The 27,840-nt window shown below is 41.2% G+C and overlaps 1 protein-coding gene across 2 annotated transcripts; it reads right to left on the reverse strand.

Annotated features, from left to right (window-relative positions):
- Window positions 1-3,588: 3,588 nt before the first annotated feature.
- RFXAP (regulatory factor X associated protein) lies at window positions 3,589-13,776 on the reverse strand. 2 transcript variants are annotated; one of them, XM_010383094.2, is made up of 3 exons: window positions 13,010-13,776; window positions 7,433-7,540; window positions 3,589-5,021 (listed from the first exon to the last, which is right to left on the reverse strand). In XM_010383094.2, exons 1-3 carry the CDS (start codon window positions 13,607-13,609, stop codon window positions 4,911-4,913), a joined length of 819 nt encoding a protein of 272 aa, XP_010381396.1. In that variant the 5' UTR covers window positions 13,610-13,776; the 3' UTR covers window positions 3,589-4,910. The 2 variants fall into 2 exon arrangements, with proteins under 2 accessions (XP_010381396.1, XP_010381397.1); XM_010383095.2 differs by lacking the exon at window positions 7,433-7,540.
- Between the last annotated feature and the right edge of the window lie 14,064 nt (window positions 13,777-27,840).

The raw sequence follows: 27,840 nt of genomic DNA on the forward strand, positions 1-27,840 counted from the left end.
GGTGATCCACCTCCTCGGCTTCCCAAAGTACTGGGATTACAGGCGTGAGCCACCGCGTCTGGACACCAATTTCCAACAATATTTTTTTAGTTTGTAGTAAGAACAACATTTCTGAGAAGGTCATATATGCATGGTAAGAATTCAAGCAATATAAAAGATAATTTCAACAAAAGATTGTCTCCTGACTACTGAATCCTCCCATCCCACACCACCAGTGCCCCAATTTTTCTTTGTGGCAGTTTGCATTAACTACACCTGAAGCAAAACATTATTCCATAGTTTTCTACTTTTTCTGTCTTGCCATTTTTTAAAATCATTTTTTTGCAATGCTCCAGAGCTCTGCTTGATGAGCTGAAGCAAAATGCTTTGAGCTTCTCCTTGAGGTGGGTCCTGCCTGAGTGACTTTCCTGCCATTAAATCCTAAAGGCTTGTTTATTTAATTGCTCCAAATCAACTCTTCAAGCGGAAGCCTTATGGTCTAGCTGCTGAGCATTTCTAAGGGCCAAATTTATTGATAAAGATTTATTATAGAATAAAAATTGGGGCTGTCACTAATTGATTGTAATGAGTACTGCTCACTTCCTGAGTCCACAGACTCCTAGCTGAAATCCCTTGTGCTCTCTCATTCTTCAGACACTTACACTGCAATGCCATAGGAACCTCCAGTCTCCATTAGCCTCATTTCTTCTCTGCTCAGCTCAAACCTATTCCTACTCCTTTCAGAAGCATCCTAACATCCTCATCCCTTACTTCCTTCCACCAAATGAACCCTACATCAAGCCTGTCATCTATGTTTCCTACTACTACAGATGGCTGAACCCAGTGACACAGTGTCACATAACTGCAGATTGCCATTACAAATTCCTGGTTTCCAGTAGGCCAAGTCTTCAGTGCCACTTGTCAATCCTTTTCCCTACAGTATTATTTAGAAAACAGATTTGGCAGGCTGTCATACTAATAACCATGGTTATACCATCATCATAACTGCAGTAGAAACAATATACTCCATTTCTTTTTCCCAAAGTAGTTGAAAGACAGGGCATCCCATGCTAGTGTGGTGGCTCAGTTCCTTGAGGACATCCAGGGACATAGATTCCTTCTATTTTGTTATTCCACCTTCCCCAGTGAATGACCCTCATTTGGCCCATAGATGCTCTACTGTTTTGTCCACATTCCAGGCAAGATGGAGGAAGAGAGGAAATGGGCTGTGCCTCTTTTTAAGGGGTGCCATCTGGAAGTTGCACGTATCACCTGTGCTTACATCCCACTGGCCAGAATTTACTCATATGGCCACATTCAACGGCAGGGGTAGCTGAGAAAGTCTTAAAAAAAGAAAATCAACTATTAAAAAAATTGAAGTGTAAAATACATACTGAAAAGTACAAATCATAAATGCGTAGCGTGTTGAACTTTCACTAATAGAACACACATGCCTAACAAGCAACTGGAAAAGCAAGCATCTCTGGAACACCAGAAACCTCTTCAAGCCTTCTAGACTGTATCCTGCTGCCACGGGCATTTTATCCTGCCGCTCTGTTCTGACAGCATAGTTTCACCTGCTTTTCTACTTTACGTAAATAGAATCGTACACATCATTGTGTGTCTGGATTCCTTGGCATGGTATGTGAGAATCAGCTATATGGTTATATGTGGCTATGTTCCCAACCCAAAATTCTACCACTATAAAAAAAGGGGAAAAATGCTCTCAGAGGACTACTAGTAGGTTACTAGCTACTAGCCATCTCTCGTTTTTACTTTTTTGAGACAGAGTTTCACTCTGTTGTCCAGACTGGAGTACAGTGGCACAATCGCAGCTCACTGCAGCCTCCGCCTCCTGGGTTCAAGCAATTCTCCTGCCTCAGCCACCCAAGTAGCTGAGATTACAGGTATGCACCACCACGCCTGGCTGATTTTTGTATTTTTAGCAGAGACAGGGTTTCACCATGTTAGCCAGGCTGGTCTCAAACTCCTGACCTCAAGCGATCTGCCTGCCTCAGCCTCCCAAAGTGCTGGGATAACTTTGGTGAGCAAACGTGCCCAGCCGCTACCAGCCGTCTCTTTCACTGACTTTAATGTATCTTCCTAATTTTTTCTTTCTAAAGTCCCTTACTACTTCCTGCACCCCACATTATCATATGACTTATCTTCCAACTTTGCTGGAAAATGGAAGCTGTGAATTCCTTTATGTTCTTATTACTACAAATAGACCACATCTGTATTTATCATATCTCCTCAAATGAACTGGCACAGAATCACTTGTGCCATATTTTGTTAGAGCAGTCATAAGCCTGCCCAGATTCAAAGGGTAGAAAAAGCAAATTTATACCTTAATGGACAACAATGCATAAGAGCATGTGGGGTGAGAGATACCGTGCAGACATCTTTGAAAAATATGGTCTGCCACACCTAGCTTGAAAGCATTTGCACAGCTATTTAAAATCACAGTAATCATATACAGAACTGTGAGAAATAATAATGAATTGTTGTTTCAAGCCATCAAATTTTCAGGTGATTTGTTTTGCAACAATAGCAGCTAGGTGTATCAGTTAACTACTGTCACAAAATGCTGCATAACACACCACCCCAAAACTCTGTGGTTTACAATCATAAGCATTTATTATTGCCCACAAATGTACAGGTCAATTGGGTGGCTTTGCAAATTTGGGCCAGGCTTGGCTGATCGCAGTTGGTTATCAAGTATATCTGTGGTCAGCTGGCAGGCTGGCTGGACAGCTCATGTAGCACTCACATGTGTGGCTGGTTGCCAGCTGTTAGCTGGTACAATACAGGTGACTGGACTATGTGTCTCATTATCCAGGAAGCTATGCTGGACTTCTTACCACAGCGGCAGGGTAGGATTCTAAAAAAACAAGTGGAAATGTTCAAAACTTTCAGAAGTCTATTCAGAGCTGGCATCGTGTTGTGTCCTCTGCATTTTATTGGCAAAAACAAATCACAAGGCCAGTCCTCTAGATCTAAGGGGTAGGTAAATAAACTCAAGCTCAACGGGTAGGAGGAGCAGCAAAGTCACAGGGCAAATGGCACGAGTGAACACAAGGATAAAAAACCAGAGACACACTGCAATAAATTACCCAAAATAAACCTTACTGCTTTACTGATCATTTTATAAAGTAAAAAACTGTCTAATGTGGCAGATAATAATTAAATTGTGTTGAGTATTGTCCTATTATTCTTATCCAAATGCATGAACAGGCAGCTACCTTATCCTAAAAATATCCTTGGTAAAAGATTCTGAGTCTCTCAGTTAGCTATCCTACGTCTGACAATTGCTCATCACCACCAAGTTCTTACACGTATTTAAATTCAGTCCTTTTCATTCAGCTCTCACTGGGCTATTCTCTTCCCTCCTTTCCCATTTCCATCCATTTCCCAATTCCCTCCTTTCCCATTATTCCATCTGAAGAAGCATAAACTAATGTTTTTCACCATAAAGGGTAACTTAAGCGTCAAAAAAACTCTCAACATCCTAAGTATGAGAATAAACTAACAGTTAATAACAGACAGTAGATGAATTCCTCTGCGTCTAGTAAGAATAAACTAAAGAACAGAATAAAGAAATCAGCCAACTCAAAGGTCAACCACTGGACTTTAATGAATTAATTTTGTTAAAAGCATTTTGAACAGATATGCAAGTAAAAACACACACATTAAAAAATGAACAAAAACATTCTTGCTTTCCATAAGTACTTCTCAGAACAGCCATGATTAAGTTTAACTATATATAGAGTTTAAAAAACAAGTAACAAATTTTTGTATAGTTAAACTTGAGACACATACATTTATATCCTAATATTGGATATATTCTCTTGACATTTAATTTGTTATTCCTATTGGTAGGTTTGCCTTTTTAAAGTTTTAAAGTTTTCCTAGGAGAAAGTATAAGAAAAAAGTATCCAGATTACCCATCATTTTTGAACATAGGAATAGCAGTTTTGAGATAGCTCAGTTGTGAAAAACAATGACAAAATGCTGGACTGTTAGTTTTATTTTCAGGACCTCCTTTTTGAAAAGGATCTTTTTCATTTTGTTTAATAAAAATAAGTATAAGAAAAATAATTTTGTCTTGGCATTGGTGGGCTGAGATCTATACTGTTCACAAATTCAACAAACAAGAAATGTCTGCTTTAAGAGATCAACACTAACAGGTAACATGAAAGACAGAAGCCAACTGTAGGAGACACATCCCAGTGTGCTTAGTTAATCCCTCAGGTTTTACTAGCACACCTCTGAAAAAGAGATGCACATCCTAAATTCACAGATATTAAACAATAATCACTTTCCTTACATCTATATAAAATGTGCTTACCTCTCTGACAGCTTCAGTCTTAACTGCAAAGAAAGGTTATTAAAAGAACCCAATTATAGGTGCCCCAACTACATGTTAGCACCACAAAATAGCCATCAACATTTCTTAGGAGTGTTATTGGCACTGTGGGTGAGACAATCCTTAGTATGTGGGACTACCCCTGATACTGCAGAACATTTAGCATTCCTGACCACTCACTAAAAACCAGTGGTTTTCAAGGTCACTATGACAATCAAATGGACCCTTGATGAGAACCACTGAGCTAGATTACTTTATGACTTCCACAGAAAGTAACTGCTTCATTACCTTCAGTAACAATGACTGAAGAGGAATATCTTTTTAAAAAACATTATAATTAAATGTTATTTCGGAAAGATAAGCTGACTTCTTCAAACTCATAGTAATCTGAAAGATTAGATGCACAAAGTGCAATACTTATTTATCCCCAAATGCACACATACATTTACAGGAAAATGTTTATGTTCTACAGGCATATATTATTACCCCATTTATGTTTAGTAAAAAAATATGCTCATCTATTACAGTAAGATAAAAACCATGTAGATGTTCTTGATAAGTTCCCTCACATTGATGCTCCTGGAAACTGCTGCTGTCTTTGCTCCAAAACTTGCTGATTTAATAGTTGTTGCTGTTTCTGTAAAAATTGCACTACTTCTGGACTTCTTAGTAACGACTTAGAAAGAAAAGAAAAAAATTATTAATAGCATTAATCTATGCGATTAGACTGTTTTCATGCTATGAAATTACTCTGATGTATCCCTACACATGGCACAATATGTTCACTAAAATATGCCTGAATCAAAATCACTTTTACATCTGATGCACTGCAACTAAGCTGCAAACTGAAAATAATGTGATGTCACACATCAAAATACTAAAACCTAAAAATAACAGGTGAAGTCTGTTATTGGTGACTTTGTGCACAAAGGAAACGCCTTCTATAATATGCCAGCAAATATCTCTTGAAATACGTAAGAACAAAGAGCACTGACCCAGGATTATAGCAAGAAAAAAAATGGAGATGAAAGGGGGCCACATGTGAAAAGAGCAGCTAAATGCCAGTTTGTACATACATATAAACTAGTGCTAGAAGTCAAGTTTCTCATTAGCCAACTAAGTCTTCATAAAGAAATTTAAAATTGTGTGTATAGGTGTGCATTTATATATGTGTGTATATATATAGGTATATACCAAAATTTGAGGAAAAAAACTAATAGAACTGCTCCAAAACATCCAATACCTTTCTGCACACTCATCATTTTAAAATATAGTTGTCATAATATAACAAATATAACAGACTATGATTAACATATGATTATTAGAGACAGGGTCCGCGTTCCCCACGCTGGAGTGCAGTGGCGGGAGCATAGCTCACTGCAGTCTTGAACTCCTAGGCTCAAGCAATCATCCTGCCACAGTCTCCCTTAATATGTTTGTTTGTTTTTTTTTTTTTTTGAGACGGAGTCTCGCTCTGTTGCCCAGGCTGGAGTGCAGTGGCCGGATCTCGGCTCACTGCAAGCTCCGCCTCCCGGGTTCACGCCATTCTCCTGCCTCAGCCTCCCGAGGAGCTGGGACTACAGGTGCCCGCCACCTCGCCCGGCTAATTTTTTCTATTTTTTTTTTTTTAGTAGAGATGGGGTTTCACCGTGTTAGCCAGGATGGTCTCGATCTCCTGACCTCGTGATCCACCTGTCTCGGCCTCCCAAAGTGCTGGGATTACAGGCTTGAGCCACCGCGCCCGGCCAATATGTTTTTATAATAAAATACTTACATAAATTTATAAAGAAAACATCTTTGGCCCCAATAAGTTGCAAAAAGATAAACCGAATAAAGGGAACATACTATCATTAAATCCTGATTTTAACATTATATGTATTATATCTTAGTACGTTTTCTATTTATTAAATAGTTTTGTTTAAAAATCATCTTAGCTGTTACGACACCGTTGGACATTTAGGCTGTTTCAATTACCTTTTTACTATTTATGATAAATATATTCCTGGCAATATCTTTATGTTTAACTCCATCCATATTTAGGATTTACGTCCTGTAAATGCCTTCATATTAAATGTGATGTCTGAGTCAAAAGGGATGACTCCTGGTACATAATGCCCACTGCTTTCCGAAAGTGCTATACCAATATATAATGCCATTAACTGCAGGAGAATGCCCATTTCATGAAAGTCTCAACATCATTGCATCATTGTGCGTAATCGTGTAAACCGTTTTCACTTTTTGTTTATTTTTACTGATATTGAGCACCTTTCCAGATCATTAATGGTATTCCGCCTTTTTTTCTGTTTGTATCTTTTGCAATGTATTGAAGTCAAAGGTTTTCCTCATCAAATTATAGGAATTGTTGTAATAACCTTTCTTTGCAGTTAAGACTGAAGCTGTCAAAGAGGCAAACATATTTTATATATAGATAAGGAAACTGATCATGTTTAGTGATTTATAGGGTGCTCTGTTGCCTAGGCTGGAGTACAGTGGTACGATCACAGCTCACTGCAGCCTCAAGCTCCTGGGCTCAAGCAATCCTCCTGTTTCAGCCTCTTGACTACAGCTACATACCATCACACTCAGCTACTTTCTAAATTTTTTTGTAGATGGGGTCTCACTATGTTGCCCAGAATGGTCTCAAATTCCCAGCCTCAAGTGATCCTCCCACCTGGCCTCCCAAAATGCTAGGATTACAGGCATGAACCACCATGCCCAACCAGGAATATTTTATGTGATAAAATACCAGCCACAATAACCACAGTCTTTTATACTTGTTGTACATATTTTTGCTCTAGGTTATTGTGCATTTTGCCACTAGTTTTGACTATAGCATTCATTTTTATGTAGTCAAGTTTATAATCTTTTCCCTGTGATTTTGTCTATATAAGCTAAAAAAAAAATCTCGTTACAGATTTTTGAGGTAAAGTTTCGATTCTTTTTTTAAAACTTTGACTCCTTATTAGGAATTTATTTTGATGTATAGTGTGATGTCATGCGCTAAAATCTCAAAAATCTCAATAGTTCCATTTATAACAAAAAACGTTTGTTAACACATTTATAACTGATTTACAAACAGATATTTACCAGTCTTTTTTGATTTAACACTTGTTCTAAAAGAGTAGGTCTTGCAGGACGATCCCCAAAAGATCCTGTTCTTTGTTTAACAATGGAGAGTATGTTATCTGCACTTTCCTGGGATAAATGATAAAAATGCAAATAGATAAACAGTTAATGTAATAAGTCATGATTACAGGTATTTCAAAGAGGTAATGAACAGGTCTTTGCATTTCTTCCTTCTTCTTGCCCAGTCTCTGTAGAACTGGAAAGTTCTTCATTATCATAGGCAAGATACTGGCAGTTAATTTGATGTAACATTCCTTCTCGCTCCCTCTCCCACCTGATTTTCAACCTGGGTTCTTTAGTCTCTTGACAGGTCTCAGAATTAATAGTGTGTGATACAGTGTGATAGAGTAACAGTGTGAGAGGTGGGCCACTAAGATTGAGGCAGAGTTACTTGTGAGCTATTTTCAACATTACAAAAAATGCCAAGTGGAATTGACCATTCTCTTTCTATGATGCTATCCAGGCCAAAACATAAAAGGCATCCAAATCTTGCCTTTGGATGAAATATATGAACTCAGAGGCAAATTATACACTGCTCAATAAGATATCTGATAGCTTTTACCCAGTTAACAACCAAAACAAATGGGGGAGTAGTAAAATATTGTTTAAAGAAGCAATTGATAACCAAATCTTTCAAAATTTGGATAAACTTGCTTGAAAAAGCACTAGTATAGTCTCCTGCCACCTGTATGAACAAAACAGGTAAGTCCTAAAACGATACCATTACCCTGAGATTTAACTGCCCAAAAACAAAATCAGCCGCACTTATTACCAAATATGTACTCCCAGTTACCTGACTGCATCTTAAATACTTGCAGTTGTGCTGGCATAACAAAATATTGTTTAGCTGACTGAAATATTCTGACTCTTACAAAACTATGCTACAATACCACATCCAAAATTCTTACGAAGTAAATATAAAACTATAAATGTTTTACCAGAAAGCCATACTTTACATGAATTTAACCTCTTCGTTCTTTACTTAGAATATTATCTATGCTGTTTTTTCCTCTTGGCCTTCTTTCTACCGGCCTCTGAGTTATCTATGAGAATATTCTCTTAATCTCTTTCATTATGAGAAGTTTACCAACCTTATATTACAAAAACATTTCATCCCTAAACATTTTAGGCCTCAACACATAACAACTGTAAAAAGAAAATTCTAATACCCAGAGGAAACAAAAATAACTTCTTCCTCCCCCACCGACCCCCGAGTTGATTTTATTTATGAGATTCTTTAATTTTTATTTGCAAGATAATGGAATGCTGAAATTGACTTGACGGTACCATACCCTCCGCCCTCACAACCTCACTATGCAAATTCAAAAGGTTAATATCACAAAATATTAGATACTGAATTAGATGGAGAAGCTTGCAGTGAAAATAACCTTTAGTCATCTAGTCCAAACTTGTACAGACGTTGGAATTCTTTTTCAAAAACTTTCAATGCTCTTTGTCCTACAGAGTTTACCAACTTTTGCCACACTTCATTTGGTTTTGAATAGCTCTGATATTTCGGTAGAATGTTAGGTAGCTTTACTTAAGCTGTGCTGAAATACATACTCCTTGTGATTTATGCCTAAGAGTCCCAGTTACCTCAGAACTATGCCATATAAGTCCACTCCTTCTCTTAAATGATAGCTTTTCAGATATTTAATAACAACAGTCCCACCAACAGAAGTCAATTCATTTATCCCTAGTCCCTTTATGTGTCTCTCATATAGCACAGTTCTTAGATTGGTGGAGTAGACATTATACACACTTGTTCCTCACTTAACCTCAGCTTGTGTAAGAAATAATTTTAGAAACCTTAATTTCTTTAATTTTTTTTTACCTTAATAAATCCTTCATTGGAATAGAGACCTTAATTTCGAATCTTGCTGCTCACAACATAGCAGAAGATACCGTCATCACCTGTCAGTCCTACTACAATGATCTTCGAAATAGTCTCAAAATCTATAGGCTCTCAACTTGAACCCACTCCATCAGGGTAGGGTCCTCTGCTACTTCCTAATTATCACTTCATGTAAAGACTCCAAACCCAAATCCCATAGCCTGGCATTCAACACTATAAAAAACTGGCTTCAACCTATCTTTCCAAATTTTTCTCTCATGAATTTTCCACTCAACTATTACATTTTAGCTAGAATAGTCCACTTGCTATCTTCACAAAAGTGTTTTCTGTATTCCTACTTCTCTTTCTTTACTAAAATGTGCTTCTCTTTCCTTTTATCTACCAGAATTCTAGGGAAGCAGTATAGTAAGGGGGTAAAAGTGAAGGCTCTAGAATAAGACTGCTTGTGCTTGAGTACAGTACTTGCTGGCTGTATGACCTAGGCCAAATTCTTTAGCCTCTCTGTGCCTCAGTTTCCATGTATGTAAAACATAGTACCTATCCCACTGCTGAAAGGTTGTCAGACTCCATTTATCGCTTAACACAGTGCTTGAAACATAAGAAACTCAGCTCATGAAGCGTAAACTATTACCCATCCTTTCTGGTTTATACTGAGTCACATTTCCTCTGCAAAGCCTTTCTGGAGTATCTCAGCCTGCAATGATCTATCCTCCTCTGAAATACTAAAACCGGACTATATAGTTGGCTCTTACTACATCCTGACTGGCACTGTTATTTTCTTTACACTCACTCAGTTTAACAAAGATAAAGACTTACAGATCTTGTTACCTCCTCAGAAGTGATAAAGTATCCCACAATATAAGACAAATTGGATAGTAAGCTATTACTTGTTGCTTATAGCAATTAATTCCCTTCCCTAAAAAGTCATGCAAATTATTTCAAAATAGTGAAGCTGGGTGCAATGGTGAAGTAATCCCAGCTACTCGGAGGGCTGAGGTCACTTGAGCCCAGGAATTTGAGGTCAGCCTGGGCAACAGTGTGAGACCCATCTCTAAAAATTAGATAAGTAAATAAATAACAAAATAGTAAATTATGAGGTTCTTTTTGTGGGAGGTGCAGAGAGAGACTCTAATTCAGTATCTATTTGCCTTTTATACATTTTCCTTACTGTAGATGTAAATGCTAGGTAGTTTAAAAAAAAAAAATGTAAGCAGCCATAGGTTAACTACTTCTTTCTTGAAAATAAGTATTACTAGGCTGGGTGTGGTGGGTCACACCTGTAATCCCAGCACTTTGGGAGGCTGAGGTGGGAGGATCGGGAGTTCGAGACCAGACTGGCCGACATGGCGAAACCCAGTCTCTACTAAAAATACAAAAATTAGCTGGGGGTGGTGGTGCATGCCTATAATCCCAGCTACTTAGGAGGCTGAGGCACAAGAACTGCTTGAACCCAGGAGGTGGAGGTTGTAGTTGGCCGAGATCGCACCAGTACTCCAGCCTGAGCAACAACAGAGTGAGACACTGTCTCAAAAAAAAAAGAAAGAAAGAAAAAAAGTGTTATTTTTCTCCCTCTCCAAAGAATTCTGAAGCAAATGAGCACCTGTGGAACATACTGAGGAAGAAACTTGATCACTTTTACTAACTTTCATTCTTTTCCAGGTGTTTATTTCTCTAATTCCCCGTAATTAGAGAGTTGGTAAAACATCTAACAAGAATATGGATTGAGGGGGTTTTTAAACTAAGATTACAGAAGTCCTGAGCCCATTAATTAGTATGCAAAATTAAAGTTACATAGTGGATTTTTCTAGGAAGAGTCTTCATTAAGTCACCAGATACTCAAAGGAGTCCTCTTACTCCAAAAGATTAAAACTTAAGGGAAAGAGAAGTCACTCAGTCCTAACCAGTGTGAATTAAGTATGACACACTGGCAACTGTAGATTTTGGAAATATTTAGAAGATTATACTTTTTGTTTTTGAGACAAAGTCTTGCTCTGTCACCCAGGCTGGAGTGAAGCAGCACAATCTTGGCTCACTGCAGCCTCAGTTCCCTGGGCTCAATGATCCTTCCACCTCAGCCTCCTGAATAGCTAGGACTACAGGCATGTGACAACATACCCGGCTAATTTTAAAATTTTTTGTTGAGATGGGGGTCTCCCTATGTTACCCAGGCTGGTCTCGAACTCCTGGGCTCAAGCAATCCTCCCTCCTAGGCCTCCCCAAGTTCTGGGCTTACAGGTATCAGCCACTGTGCCTGGCCTAGAACATTACATTTGTAAACAATTACAAGGTCTAATATTTTAGTAATGGAGCACTTCAAGTTCAGCCGGAAACTAAGAAATTTAAAGACTTAGAATACATCCTAAGACCCTAAGACAGCTTGCAGTTAAAGAAACAAATTTTTTGACCGCTTTTTTTTTTTTTTTTTTTTTTTTTTTAAGGAGACAGGGTCTTGCTATGTCATCCAGGCTGGAGTGCAGTGATGCAAACAAGGCTCATCGCAGCCTTGAACCCCTGGTCTCAAGCAATCCTCCCACCTCACCCTCCCGAGTACAGCTGGGTATACAGGCACTTGCCACCATACTTGGCTTGGATCACTTGTAACAAAATTAAATTTTTCTCTACACTGAGGGATTACATAGCTCTCTCAAGAAGAAATATCTGCTTATCTGTGACAGCCTCAAAGTATACCACTAACAATGACAATAATAACAGCAAAGGTTTGCAAACTTTAACCAGTTGCTGGACACCATGTGAACACTCAGTATGGAATGGCTCACATATTCACAGCAACACTGTGAATGACATACTATTTTAATGCTCATTTTACAGAGTTTCATAACCTATTCAAGCCACACAGCCAGCAAATGATGGAACAGGGCTTTGCACCCAGAAGTCCATCTCCAGAACACTGGTTTTACCTTTGAACTCAGTTCAAATCAAACAATCCAAAAGTTTTTTGAGACTTAAGACTCCATTATCATCCTTTTTTTCCCCCCATCAGGGGTACTAAGAAAAGGGATAGTGAAAACAGGGTACTAAGAACAAGGATACTGAGAACAAGGTATATTAAGTATTGGGGTAGTGAGAACATGAGAAAAAGGGACTAAACATAGGGGTACTGGGAACGGAGTTGTAAGAAAAGGGTACTAAGTACAGGGGTACTACAGACAGGCAACTGAGTACAGTAGTACTAAAAATAGGGTACTAGGAAGAGGGTTAACAGAACAGGACACTAAAAACAAAGTATTAAATAAAGGACTATTACGAATAGAGGTACTGAGAACTGGATACTGAGAACAGAGTAGTGAAAACCGAAAGAGATGACTTTCTCAGAAGTACCAACTTCATCTAGGTTCCTAAGTCTCCTTTAGCGATGAACCAGACCGAACATTTACTCTGTGTCCTTCCAGCCATATCCCAGATCTATGACAGCTCTGCCGATGTCACATTATTTTTACTGAAATTTCGGCACCTATCATATGGGTGCAACAGAACTGTTACTGCTTTGCACATGTTGGTATAAACTTTAATTTAGGGCAAACATTCTAATTCTCAACCACTAACCCAGTCACTGCAACCCAGCCCATTTGCAAGCGGATGGGCCGGCCCTGGAGATGCGGTTTGCGTTAAGATTGGGTTTCTTCTTCCACCGCCCACCTCTAGGCCTCGGCTAAGTCTGATACCTCGAGTTTGACGTTTCCCGCGCTGCCAGTCGAGGCAGTCCCACCGCAGTTCAGGGCCTGGTCGCTCTTCTTCTTTTTATACTTGTCCTTGTACATCTTGTTGCGGTGTTTCTTGCACATCCACGGCTTGCGCTGCTTGGCCACCTGGCTCGTGGTCTCGCTGCAGCCTTCGTAGGTGCAGGTCTTGCTCATGCTGCCCCCGCCGCTGCCCCGCCTCCGGGCGCCGCCGCTGCTGCCCTCGCCCCCCGAGTGGGTCTCCTCGTCCTCCAGATCCTCCAAACTAGCCGCGCTCTCGCCTCCCCCTGGAGGGTCCGAAGTGTCCAGCAGGTCCGCTTCGTCCTCCCCAGCCTCCTCTTCGCCATCCCCGGCCCCTTCGCACAGGTACCTAATGGGCTTGCCCGCCCCAACGCTGCCTCCGGGGACCGCGGCCTCGTCCTGCCCAGCACAGGGTTGCATCACCAGCAGGGTGAACTGCGAGGCCGCGGTCGCCACCGGGGCTGGCGCCAGGGCGGGAGCCGCAGCCGGGGCTAGGGCCGCGGGGTGGGGCACGCCGCTGGCGGCGCCCGGCCCCGCGCCCTCCGCGACACCCTGCGCCTCCATGCTGCTGAGACCTGGCCGGGGTCCACGACTCCGGCCTTTTAGCACCTGCCTGGCCTAGCGGCACTTTGCAAAATAAAGACTCAAGAAACGCTACGGGAAACAGCAGCGGTGCCCCGAAGGCGCCCCGACTGCGCCTGCGTGTCCGCAGCCTGGGCGTCAGCGTGTGTACGCCCGCTGGCTGTCATGGAGCGCGGCGCCTCTGGGGGCGGGGCTGAGCGCACAGCCGACGGGACTGACTGCGCATGTGCGGATCCGGCCCCTTCGGCCGGCTGGGGGATTTGCAGACCGGGTCTGCGGGGCTGTGGTTGGCAAGGCAGCGCCACCTGAACCTATTGTATCTAAAGCAGTTCAAATCATCTTCTACAGGAGTTCCAGTAAGCAAATTAAGATTGTTCCTGAGCAGTCTCACGACTTGTAGTGTTAGGATGCTAATTTTATTATTTACCCCCAAACTGCCTGCAAGGGGAGATTTGAAGCTGGGATGTAGTGGTGTCACAGCCTGGAGCCACTAGCTCGCAGTCCATGAAGGCAGAAATGACTTATTTGAAAATAGTGGAGCGGAGAGGGGTGGGCCACACCTTTGGCCGAGTTGTATTTGTATTGAGGGTTAACTTTGTTTTTCTCTCCTGGAAACTCACTTGATTTTTAATACTTGCTCTTTGCTGTGGCTGCTGAGATAAGTCTTAACGTTTTCATTTCACAGAGTGAAAATGTGTGAAAAGGAATACTGAATGGCAAAAGTTTAAAAAAAACAATGAATGTTCTATCAGTTCTATCAGTTGCTGGGTAATTGCTGGTTGTTAAATCTTGGCTTGTCCAAATCCCAGGAGAGAAAACATCCTGCCGTATCCTGAACTGTTAAGTAGATATTCTTTTTCCCTTCATCCTGTTCTTTCGCCTGGTCAGATTTCCCATCCCACCTACCGGAAAGCAATGACTTTATTCAACAAACTATAAATCCCTTCACATAAAGATGTTTGGGTGCTGACATGTAGGTAGATCAGTTATGTTTTAAAGAGAGGCAAGTGGAAGGGAGAAGGTTTGGAATTAGAGCAACCTAGGTAGTACTGTCCTGTGTGACTACAGCAAGTTGGTTACAGCCTCTCTGAGCCTCAGTTTCCTCATTAGTAAAACTTGGCAGTCGGTGGTGTGCTAGGGCCAACTGATGATACCTGGTTGCTAACATTTCAGAAGTATAATTAGCAGAAAAATTAAACACTGCTATTATTAAAAATCTTACTACATGAACTTACAATAAGATTATATTAAAAACAAAGGTTACGGCCGGGCGCGGTGGCTCTCGCCTGTAATCCCAGCACTTTTTGGGAGGCCGAGGAGGGTGGATCACGAGGTCAGGAGATGGAGACCATCCTGGCTAACACAGTGAAACCCCGTCTCTACTAAAAATACAAAAAATTAGCCGGGCGAGGTGGCGGGCGCCTGTAGTCCCAGCTACTTTGGAGGCTGAGGCAGGAGAATGGCGTGAACCTGGGAGGCGGAGCTTGCAGTGAGCCGAGATCTCGCCACTACACTCCAGCCTGGGTGACAGGCCGAGACTCCGTCTCAATAAATAAACAAACAAACAAAACAAAACAAAACAAAAAAACAAAGATTACAAATCTCAAAACTCTTCATTTTCTAATTATTTTATGTTTTATCATTATCTGTGCTCTTAAGGTTATGTCGTATCTGTATACGGAAATATTATTTAGTGGTGTGTTACTGCACATTTTCCCAACTCTGCCTTCGGTATGTCATGTTGATTGCTTGAAATCAGCCACTATTGGAGTATTTACACCAGGGAAATTATCAAATGCTACAAAGCAGGTTTACACTTATTGTTGATTGTCTCTGCACTTAAGAAACTGATAGTGAAAATGTTAATGAAGATTAAATTTAAGGCCGGGATCAGTGGCTCCCACCTGTAATCCCAACGCTTTGGGAGGCTGAGGCAGGCAGATCACGAGGTCAGGAGTTCAAAACCACAGCCTGACCAACATGGTGAAATCTCTACTAAAAATACAAAAATCAGCCAGGTGTGGTGGCCCACACCTACAATCCCAGCTACTCAGGAGGCTGAAGCATGAGAATCGCTTGAACCTGGGAGGAAGAGATTGCAGTGAGCCGAGGCTCTGCCACTGCACTCCAGTCTGGGCAGCAGAGGCGAGACTCCATCTTAAAAAGAAAAAGAAAAAAAAAAAAGATTAAACTGAAAATGTATTCTGTCTGCAACTGTCACATTGTGAATATCCAACCCCCACAACTGAGGAAATACTCTTTCAGCATTTGAAAACTATCATGCAATTCAGCAAAGAAATTGCTTACATCACATCCTTGAACAAGTGAAGATCTTACATACATCTTAATTGTTTCACTTTTGTTTTTTCTCAATTAAACAAAAATATCTACCAACATTCATGTCAAAAGTACACTTTATGTCCTTGCTGTCATCAAAAAAAAGAAAAAGAACAAAAAGTACACTTCTTTACTGAATTGAACAGAAACCAAGCATTTATTCCTTTTTTTAATGAAAAAATATAACTTTATTCATAAATAATGTTACTTTTTTTCTTCAACTTTCATTTTAAGCTCAGGGATACATGTGCAGGACATGCAGGTTTGTTACATAGATAAGCATGTACCATAGTAGTTTACTGCACGGATCATCCCATCACCTAGGTGTTAAGCCCAGCATTCATCAGCTATTCTTCCTGATGCTCTCCCTTCCCCACATCCACTTTTAACAGGTCCCAGTGTGTTTTGTTCTCCATTGTGTCCATGTGTTCTTATCATTCAACTCCCACTTATCAGTGAGAAGATGTGGCGTTTGGTTTTCTGTTTCTGCGTTAGTTTGCTGAGGATAATGGCTTCCAACTCCATCCATGTTGCTGCAAAGGACATGGTATCATTCCTTTTTATGGCTGCATAGTATTCCATGGTGTATATGTGTCTATCATTGATGGGCATTTAGGTTGGTTCCATGGCTTTGCTATTGTGAATAGTCAAGCATTTATTATTATTATTATTATTATTATTATTATTTGAGACAGGTTCACTCTTGTTGCCCAGGCTAGAATGCAGTGGCATGGTCTTGGCTGACTGCAACCTCTGTCCCCCAGGTTCAAGTGATTCTCCTGCCTCAGCCTCCTGAGTAGCTGGGATTACAGGCACATGCCACCACGCCCGGCTAATGTTTGAATTTTTAGTAGAGACGGGGTTTCACCATGTTGGCCAGGCTGGTCTCGAACTCCTGACCTCAAGCGATCTGTCCACCTCAGCCTCCCAAAGTGCTGGGGTTGCAGGCATGAGCAACCTCGTCTGGCCACATTTATTCTTATTTTAAATATGGGACACTATTGTTGGTGAATTCATAAAAACTGATAGTGATTTTCCTAAGAAATAGTAAGTCACCTTGAAGTTATGGATGTATAGGATTTACAGTGTTGAGTATTGTATATTTTATCAATGTTTGTGAATCTTGTGCTAACATTCTTTATCTCAGGTAGTGACACATACGGAACCCCAGAATTGGCATAAAGATTATTTTAAGCTGAAGACACTTGAGATTCAATTGGTACAGAAAGCAGCCTTCTCAGACCTTCCTTTATCTGACTAAAAGCTGAAACTTCTGATAAATGAAGACAGTCATAAATTCCCCCCTGAGGAAAGTTACTCTCTGGACAGAGACCAAGAGTAAATCTACCATAAATACCCCATGACCATGAGTTCAGAAAACCTACATAAACATATATTATCACCAAATGCCTTATTTCTCATTTGTTCTCCTAAAACCACATTTGTTTTTCCTAAAGGAACCTATTTGTTCATCCCCTGGGAACTTTCACTCCGTCTTCCCTTTCCTCACTAATTTAGGTACATAAACCTCAAATTCTAACCATCCGTTTGAGTAACTCATCTCTGAGCCCTCCTGTGTACATGTAGTTCTTGTAAATAAACTCTTTTCTTTTACTAAGCTATCTTTTGTGACTTTAATTTACAAGCTCCCAGGCAATAAACCTAAGCAGGTGGGAGAAAAGTTTCGTTTCATTTCCAGCCATCAGTTAACTGGTTAAAAAATGTTTTTACCGGCATACTACTCGGAGCAGTATTATTTAAATCTTAGTACAAATACCTGTTACGGTGTTCAGTAAGTGACAGTAAGCTTAAAAAGTAAACCTACTTTTTTTTTGAGGTATGATTTTTCTGTGGTTTGAACATGTCCCTCAAAAGTTAAATGTGTTGGAAACAATTGCCATTCTAACAGTATTAAGATGTGGGGCCTTTAAGAGGTAGTTAGCCCTCATGAACAGATTAACGCTGTTATGGCTTAGTTATCACAGGAGTGGAGTCCTGATAAACAGATAAATTCAGCCTCCTATACTCTCTCTGTGCTTGCTTCTGCCCTCTGCCCTTCCACTATGGTATTACCCTGATCGGATGCCAGGGCTATTCTCTTGGACTTTTCAGCCACCAGAACTGTGAGCCACATAAACTTCTGTTCTTTGTAAATTACTCAGTGTGTGCTATTCTATTACAGTGACAGAAGATGAACTAAGACAAATTTACACACCAAAAAGTCCACTTATTCTAACTATACGATTCAAAGATTTTTAGTAAATTTGTAGAGTTGCAATCATTTTTACAAAAAAGTTTTAGAACATTTCCATCTCTCCACAAAAGACCCTTCTTATCCATTCTCAGTCAATCCCTGCTCCTTCTTCCAGCCCCAGGAATCCACTAATCTTTGTCTCCATAGATTTGCCTTTTCTAGACATTTTGTTAGGAGCAATGAATCCATACGGGTCTGCAGCGACCTCAATTCTTGCCTCCTTACAAGAAAGAATTCGACTGAGGGGTCTAACACAGAGTGAGAGACTGAGCCAAGTTTTCAGCTAGAGTAGAAGTTTATTTAAAAGCCTTAGAGCAGGAACGAAAGGAAGTGAAGGACACTTGGAAGAAGGCCAAGCGGGTGACTTAGGAAATCTAGTGCGTGGTTTGACCTTGACATGGGGTTTTATTTGTTGGCACGCTTCCAGTGAGTTGTGTCCCTTCTCCCCTGATTCTTCCCTTGGGGTGGGCTGTCCACATGCACAGTGGCCTGCCAGCGCTTGGGAGGGGCTGCATGTGCAGTGTATTTACCAAAACTGTGCACATGTTCACTTGAAGCATTCTTCCCTTACCAGTTGAGTGTTTCTAGAGGAAGATCATATACCAGTTAAACTCTGCCATTTTGTCTCTTAGTGTGCATGCTTGAGTCACTTGCCCAACTCCTGAGATCTTATTGGGAAGCTGCTGATCACCAATTTTAGGTGTTTCTATCTATGGGGAGACTGCCTTTTCCTGGCGCAGGCTGTGACAAATTATTACTTTAGAGAGACAGTTTAACAGCTACCTGACCATGATCTCCTGATAGTTGCCTGACAGTCCTCCTAAGGGGGACACTCTCCTACCCTGTTCATGTCTAAGTACCTACTGGAACAGTTTCATATCAATGTAATCATGTAATATATGGTCTTTTGCACCTGGCTTCTTTTACTTAGCATAATGTTTTTGAAATTCATTTACTTTTTCTTTTTTTTATCCATAGTTTGTTCCTTTTTATTGCTGACTATTATTTCATTGTATTGCTTATCCGTCTACCAGACTATGGACATTTGGATTGTTTTATGATTTTGGCTATCACAAATGATGGCAATAGATTTTCTTATGTAGTGCTTAGCACATAATAGGTCTCCCAAGTATTTTCTGAAGGACTCTATTATTTTCTGAATAACTCTTTTGAGTCAGGTTAAGGGACGGAGCTTGAGTGAATGCAGGACTGTCGGGTTCTAAGCCTGGCTTTGTTCCTAAGTGTCAGTGAAACTGATCAGGCAGAGACCAGGAATCTCTGAGCTTAAGACTTTCCCTCTACCCTCTGAGGGTTTGGTAAAGAGTCTAGAAAATAAGCTGACCACAGGCAGATATACAGGAGAAAAGGTATACACGTTTGTTACTTGCACAGGGGCATAACTGAAAAGCGAATACCCCCAAACCGAGTGAGATCTGGAAGCTTATATACCTTCTTCACAGGGCAGAGTGAAGTGGGGATGTAGGTAACTCAGGGGAGAGTAAATAATTTCTGGGAGAAATGAATGGGCTCTTAGAAGAATAGATGACAGTTTGTGACAAATGTTGTCTGGATATGGTACTGACTTCTAGTCTTCCTCTCCTGTGATAAGAGTTCATCTTCCCTAGTTGATAAACCCTCCAGTGATGGGATTGGAGTTCCTTTTGGAGTATATGCCTTTAGGGAGATAAGAAATGCTCAGAGAATGCCTCTGTCTGCACCCAATGTCCCCAGGTGCTCTCACTTCAAAGTAGTCAGTATACCAAGGTAATATGGGATGGCCTTTCCTGAATCTCCTTAATGATCAAGTTGGTCTAAATGATCTGTAAGCTCTTTCCTAAGTTTAGAATGTAATATACTATAATGACCTTTTATGTGCCTGTCACTTGGGATTTTGATTTAATTGGTCTGGCGAGGGGCCAAGCCATCCATATTATTTAAAAGCTCTCCAGGTAATTCTAATATGCAACCAGGGTTGAGAATCCCTGAATTATCTATAATATACTAAGAAGTAATCTAGTATACTTAGATGTATAAACAGATATCCTAACTCAGGGATTCGTAAACATAGTGTATTTGTCACCAACCAGTAAGATTTTGCATATACGGTATTTTTTAAGTGGTAGAAACTCAGATTGTTGTCAAAGCAAAATTTTAGCATTATTACTATTGCCATTATTTCATTTAGATTCCATCCATTTACTCTTTACAGACTTACTATGGAAGACAAGGCATTGTGTAAATTCTGCATGGGCTTCCTCATCTCCTCTATTTTTTTCCTTACTAATCCTCCGATTTCCCTATAGCCATGCACATTCCTTCTTTTGTGTTTTTGAGAATGGTGCTTAGCAATTACCAAAGGAGTAGTCTTTCTCTTTTTTTTTTTTTTTTTTTTTTTGAGACGGAATCTCACTCTCTCATCAGGCTGGAGTGCAGTGGCGCGATCTCAACTCACTGCAACCTCCGCCCCCTGGGTTCAAGTGATTCTCCTGCCTCAGCCTCCCACGTAGCTGGAACTACAGTCATGCGCCACCACACTCAGCTACTTTTTGTATTTTTAGTAGACACAGGGTTTCACCATGTCAGCCAGGATGGTCTCAGTCTCTTGACCTCATGATCCACCCACCTGGGCCTCACAAAGTGCTGGAGTGATTACAGGCGTGAGCCACCGCGCCCTGCTAGGAGTAGTCTCTTTAAGTGGGAACCAGTGAGACGAAGAAGTGCTTATTCTTTTTTGATAATCTGGCTTATTTGGGCTTTTTTCATGACAAGGAAGCAAGGCCTATTAAAGGGGCCTCAAGCTCTGGGGGTCAGGGTGGGGCATTGCGGTGAGTAGACAAAACTAGGACAGAATGGCATCAGCATTGAGGCAGGGCTAGGGACCAGCTGCTCTCCCCAGCTGTCTTTCTCTCAGGTCACCGACTATTTTCTGGACAGTTTTCCTTTGTCTACCAGCTTTCTTCAGATCCTTCATAACTTGGGCTTGTACGTGGCTTTCTGGTTGGTCTCTGTTTGCGATGTACTTTGTTTGCTGTCCCCTGTTCTTTTCTGTGTTAGGGGTGGAGGCAGGCAGGACTGAACCATACCAGAATTCCCATGGTCTCTGGATTCCGACTGGGTGTGACTAATGAGTGGGCCGCTAGAGCAAGGGGAAAGTGAGCGATGAGGATACTGCCTGCACTCCGCTTCTCTCGTGCACTCCGCTTCTCTCCTGCACTCCGCTTCTCTCCTGCACTCTGCTTCTCTCCACCACTTTGCCTCTCTGGCAGACTCTGTATCCCTCGGAGGCTACAGCTCCTGCTGAGGGGCGCTCTTGCACATTACTAGGTCTCGCTGAGCTCCAGTAACACTATTTCTGCCCCCTGCTCCTTCATGCCCAGGTAGTAATGGCTTCCTGCTGCTGCTACTTTCTGGATGGCTTTACCATCCTTTGTGTGTTCTCTTAACCCTGCTTGCATTTCTGCAAACAGTCTTGGTTAAAGTTTCTTTCTTTGAACCATCTGTATCTTCTGTTTCCTGCTGGGACTTTAAGATATAGTGGCCGTCAATGGGATTCATGTTCTTCAGTTCCTGAGGACCTTTCCATCTTAATTCTCACTGCTCACTGGTGCCATTTCTCCAAGGTTTCCATTTCAGACTCCAGATATGGAGACTTTATTTTGCCTCATTTGTTCTTCTTATTGCTGGGTTGGTTGGAGCTCATGGGAAAGCCATGGATGGTCTACACCTGGGTAAGGTGCCCATTCTTGATCCAGTCAGTGGTTGGAGGAGGAATCCTTTCACATAGAACAGGGGCTGTGGCTGTGTGGTTTCCCTTAAAGGGGGATGCAGGCTGGTAGGGACCAACTGATTTCAATCTACTGCTTTAATTCTACTTTCCCAACATTCGTGTAACTTAACCCTGACTTGGACTTCTGCCTTTGGTAAAGAAAATGATATATGGTGAATTTTTATTTAACTTTAATAAAAGTTAAGAATTATTTTCTAGAACCAAAGGGCTGTATCCTTTCTCCTCTATTTCCAACTCTATGCTCCATTTCCCCTTTTCTAGCTTATTTTTCTTTTATTTCTTGTCTTCATAAAACAGTGTCATGTTTTCCTGAGAAGTAATTTATGCTGTGATTTGGGGGCTGAGGAAAGGAACCGTTCTAATTTTCTTTTGCCAATCACCTTTTTTTTCAATCCTTTTTCAATCACCTGTGAAGCTTGGTGTCCACAGAGTACCAATTCTCACCAAAACAGAACTTTACCATTGTTATTACAGCGTAGGAATCACAATGAAGAATTCTGATATGAGAAATTTATGACAATCTGTATTACACATTATATCATATATCACTATTTTATTTAATTAAAATTTATTTTTTAAAAAAAGCCCTCATCTTTTGCTTCCGGGAAACTGAGAAGAGTATTAGGAAAATAAAAATGAACATTGAGTTCATTTTTCAGCCTCTGTATTTCTTGCATTCCTCAGTTCATAGATAATGCATGAACAAAAAAGAGACTGTGCTCAGAATTTCAGAAATACTGTTCTGATTTTGTTTAGAATAGCCAGGAGATGACCTCCTTTGAAAGAAGATTCTAAAGAATTCTTGGATACATAACACTTTTATGTTTATCTCATCGTGTAAGTGTGAAGCAGTTTTAGGGGCTTACATATTCTTAGATAGTCATGCCTCATATGTTCACTTCAGTCAGAGGCTGAGTGCCTATGTTTCTTATCTTTTACATCCCAAATCATTCTTGTATCTGGCCTAACACAGATGTCACAAGATGTATTGCTCATATGTTAATACAACATAGGATAGCAGAGAAATATCCCCAAGCATGACCTTCTGTGGTTCCTTTACAAGAGCAGTTCTTTTATCAACACATGTGTGTTAGTCTATTTTGTGATGCTATAATAGAATACCCGAGGCTGGCTAATTTATAAAGAAAAGAGATTTATTTAGCTCACAAGAAGCATGGCACCAGCATCTGCTTGACTTCAGGTGAGGGCCAGACATGGTGGAGGTCAAAACACAGTGGAGAAAGTCACAGTTAAAGTGGTCACATGTGAAGAGGGGACAAAACAGGAGGAGGAGCCTCACGTTATTATAGCTCACTTTCATGGGAGCTAATCCATTCCTAAGAGAACTATTCCAGTCTTGACAGAGCAAAAGCTAACTGCCTTGAGAATGGCACCAAGCCATTCATGAAGGATCTGCCCCCATGACCGAAACACCTCCCACTAATCCCCATCATCCTATATTGCCACACTGGGGCTCAAGTTTCCACGAGTTTTGATGGGGACAAACCACCTCTAAGCCATAGCAACATGACATATATTCACAATAATTGTGATATTATCAGATACACACCAAGCTGATTCCTCATTTCAACATGAGTAGGGAAATTTATTTTTAAAACTATTTTTTTTTTTTTTTTTTTGAGACGGAGTCTCACTCTGTCGCCCAGGCTGGAGTGCAGTGGCCGGATCTCAGCTCACTGCAAGCTCCGCCTCCTGGGTTTACGCCATTCTCCTGCCTCAGCCTCCCGAGTAGCTTGGACTACAGGCGCCTGCCACCTCGCCCGGCTAGTTTTTTGTATTTTTAGTAGAGACGGGGTTTCACCGTGTTAGCCAGGATGGTCTCGATCTCCTGACCACATGATCCGCCCGTCTCGGCCTCCCAAAGTGCTGGGATTACAGGCTTGAGCCACCGCGCCCGGCCTAAAAACTATTTTTTAGTAATCTAGATAAGTCTGGTCCCAGACAAATAGTGTGACTGGAAGGGCAATGAGAAGCAGTCCTTGATTCATATATAAACATAGAGCTGGCAACCGGATCCATTTGCCATGGCAGCCAAAGTCTGGGTCTGGATGGGAAATACGTGATGTTCTCGTCCTTCTTGCTATATGTAGAGATGGGGGGGTAGCATTTTTTTTTTTTTTTTTTTTTTTTGAGAGGGAATTTCGCTCTTATTGCCCAGGCTCGAGTGCAATGGCTCAATCTTGGCTCATCACAACCTCCACCTCCCAGGTTCAAGCAATACTCCTGCCTCAGCCTCCCAAGTAGCTGGGATTACAGGCACCCGCCACCACGCCCAGCTAATTTTTGTATTTTTAGTAGAGGTGGGTTTCACCGTTTTGGCCAGGCTGGTCTCGAATTCCTGACCTCGTGATCTGCCTGCCTTGGCCTCCCAAAGTGCTAGGATTACAGGCGTGAGCCACCGTGCTCGGCCGGGGGTGACATTTTTTAAAAATCTTGTTAAATTTTTGGTTTAACTAAGTTGCTTATTTATTGAGATGCTATTGTTTTGATTAAGATGAATTGTAATGAGGCATTAAACCCTATCAGTTTATAGCAACATTAATTTTTCCAAGGAAGGGAGATTTACAGAAAAGTGAGTAGGTTACTTTACCAAAAGTCCATTCTAGTTAGGCATAAAAAGGCTTCTAGTGACAGAGTAAAGATGATGACTTTGGTAGCCCAATATGTGAAGTAGTATTTGTTCTGGGCCATTCCAATCTGGCAAGACCAGTGCCCTAACTATATTTTAGACCACTCTTGCCATTATACCTTCATCGAAGGACTCTGAGGAGATCTCAAAGGACAGAGATATAGGACAGGGAGCCAGGGAAAGAAGCCTAATCATATGATACATAAAACATGCAATTCACCTACAGATGTACTTCCGGCTTGTAGTACTGCTATATTTGTGTTTAAAAGCACAAACATTCTGGTAAATTCTATTTTGCACAATTTCCATCAAAAAAGGAAAGAAATACATGGTACCTTATATATTTACATATTTTTAGTGTATGTGCTATATTCCTAACAGAAGAAGACTTCTTTTTGAATAAGCATTGATGAGAAACAAATCTTGTACTTATAATTTTACACATTCAATGAGAAGACTAATTTTCTTTTTTTCTTTTTTTTCTTTTGGGCGGGGGGGTAGGGACAGGGCTCTGTTGCCCAGGCTGGAGTGCAGTGGTGCAATCTCAGCTCAATGCAGCCTTGACTTCTAGGACACAAGTGATCCTGTACCTCAGCCTCCCAAGTAGCTGGGACCACAAGCACACGCCATCATGCCCAGGTAATTTTTTTTTTTTTTCTTGAGATGGAGTCTTGCTCTGTTGTCCAGGCTGGAGTGCAATAGCACAATCTCAGCTCACTGCAACCTGTGTCTTCCGGGTTCAAGTGATTCTCCTGCCTCAGCCTCCCTAGTAGCTGGGATTACAGGTGCGGGCCACCACACCCAGCTAGATTTTGTATTTTTAGTAGAGACGGGGTTTCACCATATTTGCCTGCTGATCTCAAACTCCTGACCTCAAGTGATCCTCCCACCTTGGCTTCCCAAAGTGCTGGGATTACAGGTGTGAGCCGCTGCACCTAGTCAAATTTTTGTATCTTTTTAAAGGACGGGATTTCACCATGTTACCCAGGCTGGTCTCAAACTCCTGAGCTCAAGGGATCCGCCTGCCTCAGGCTCCTCTAGTACTGGGATTACAGATGTGAGCCACTGCACCCCGCCATATAATTTTCTGTAGATTGGTTTCTGGCTCTATATATTTCAAACTCTTTTTCTCCTCCACTAGCTCATGCTGAGAGCTGTAGGACACATTTATATTGTGATTTGACCTCTGGCCCTACATTTTCTTGTCATGATGTCCAATGAGTCAGCACTGTAGGAAGTGGGAATATTCCTGAAAGCCACTGGGAGAGCCATTGAGCAATTCCTGAACCATTAACAGAAGAGACTGTGAATGACATGAATATATCCCACTAAGCCCAACATAACTGTATTACAACCTCACTCACTCAGCCAGACCCCGAAGGCCCAGTGCCTCTTCAACACCACCCAACGTGAGATGAAATGTGACAGAAGGAGAGTTCCAGTGGAAAGACACTGTGATTGGGCTCAACTGATTAAGGTTAATTACTTTCTTTTACAAATTTTACACAAACATAGGACCATGTGAACACATTGCTGGCCTCTCCCAGCCTTGGAGGGGAAAGTGGAGGATCAGGAACTTAAGTTTCATCTTTGCATAAACCTACCTCTTGTTATAAGTACTCTGTCCAGATAAGGGGTGAACTGAAGGTTTGTGTTTCCATGGCCTCTCAGAAAGGACATATTTCATTTAAATTTAAAGGCCTTCTTAGGGCGATTATGGTTTGGAATTGTCTTAGGTAAAGGATTTCCTTTTTTCTTCATATTTAAATACGATTGTGCAGGGTCCTTATCATCGGGACTCATTTTTACCCTTCCTTCCTTCCTTCCTTCCTTCCTTCCTTCCTTCCTTCCTTCCTTCCTTCCTTCCTTCCTTCCTTCCTTCCTTCCTTCTTCCTTCCTTCCTTTTAGAGAGATCTGCTATAACATATAAGCAGAATGCAGTGAATAGGGGGAAAGATAGGAATATAAAGTTGGATTGGAAAAACAGCTAGAACAAATTAAACTGGGAACAGGGACCTTCTGACTAAAAGTACCAGACTCTATATGGAGATATACATGGCCAGGAAAATTCACAATGCAACATTCTAAAGGCTCCCTGGAGATCTGAGCATTAGAGGATGGTCTAGCATAGGCTAAAGTGATTGAAGATCAATTACAGAAATCTGTCAGGGAACTGAGTACAAACAAGTTATGCTTTGGAAAGAGCGTAAATGCCATAATCATTACCTTGGGAGACAGAGAAGCTCTGAATCAAGCCATCAAAAGAAATGTCTTCCTGGAGAGCAAACTTAATTAAACAGAAGGCGAGGCTCCTGGAATCTGTCCAGCATCAGAAAAGAACTGGTCTTACATTATCCAAGCCAAGAGGATGGACACTGACTTCACGCCATCCATGGATCCGGTTCCAATCCAAATACACCTCGTGTTGGGTGTGGTGGCTCATGCCTGTAATCTCAACATTTGGGAGGCCAAGGCGGGCAGATCACTTGAGCTCAGGAGTTCAAGACCAGCCTGGGCAACATAGTCAGACCTTATCTCTACAAAAAAGTCAACAAAAAGTAAGCTGGGTGTCGTAGCGCACACCTGTAGTCCCAGGCTGAGGTTGGAAGGTCATTTGAGCCCAAGGAGGTCAAGGCTGTGGTGAATTGAGATTATGCCGCTGCATTCCAGCCTGGGTGAGAGAGCGAGACCTTCTCTCCAAATAAATAAATCATTAAATAAATAAATAAAAGAAGAACCAAAACACAAATACAACTCCCATGTTCTTGTGAGGTACTGGAAATCTTTTCATCCTGTGAACCAAACAGTCTGCCTTCAAAATTAAAGAGAACTTGCTGCAAAAAGTAGGGCAACGGGAAACAAGCTGACATCCTTTTGAATATTTGCATAGGCTCAGTTCCCAAGCTAAGCAAATGCCACAGACTCCCTGGGGGAGGTGGCAAGAACAGAGATGACAGTGCTAAGGTACCTCGATTGCTAAGTTCCAGAGACACAGAGCTAAGCAGCACTAGTGTACTTTTAGATGACAAAGGGCCGGTAGATGGCTAAAATTAGGGAAACCACATTTAAATATTTGCTCACCGTTGTTGTGGTCATCGGGAGGTAGAGTAGAGATGCTGCTTGTTTTGCATCATTAACTGTTTCCTTTTGTTACACTAGTGTTTTTGAATTAATGTGAGCAAAAT

The sequence above is a fragment of the Rhinopithecus roxellana genome, chromosome 18 (assembly GCF_007565055.1).
Source record: "Rhinopithecus roxellana isolate Shanxi Qingling chromosome 18, ASM756505v1, whole genome shotgun sequence".
NCBI lineage: Eukaryota > Metazoa > Chordata > Mammalia > Primates > Cercopithecidae > Rhinopithecus > Rhinopithecus roxellana.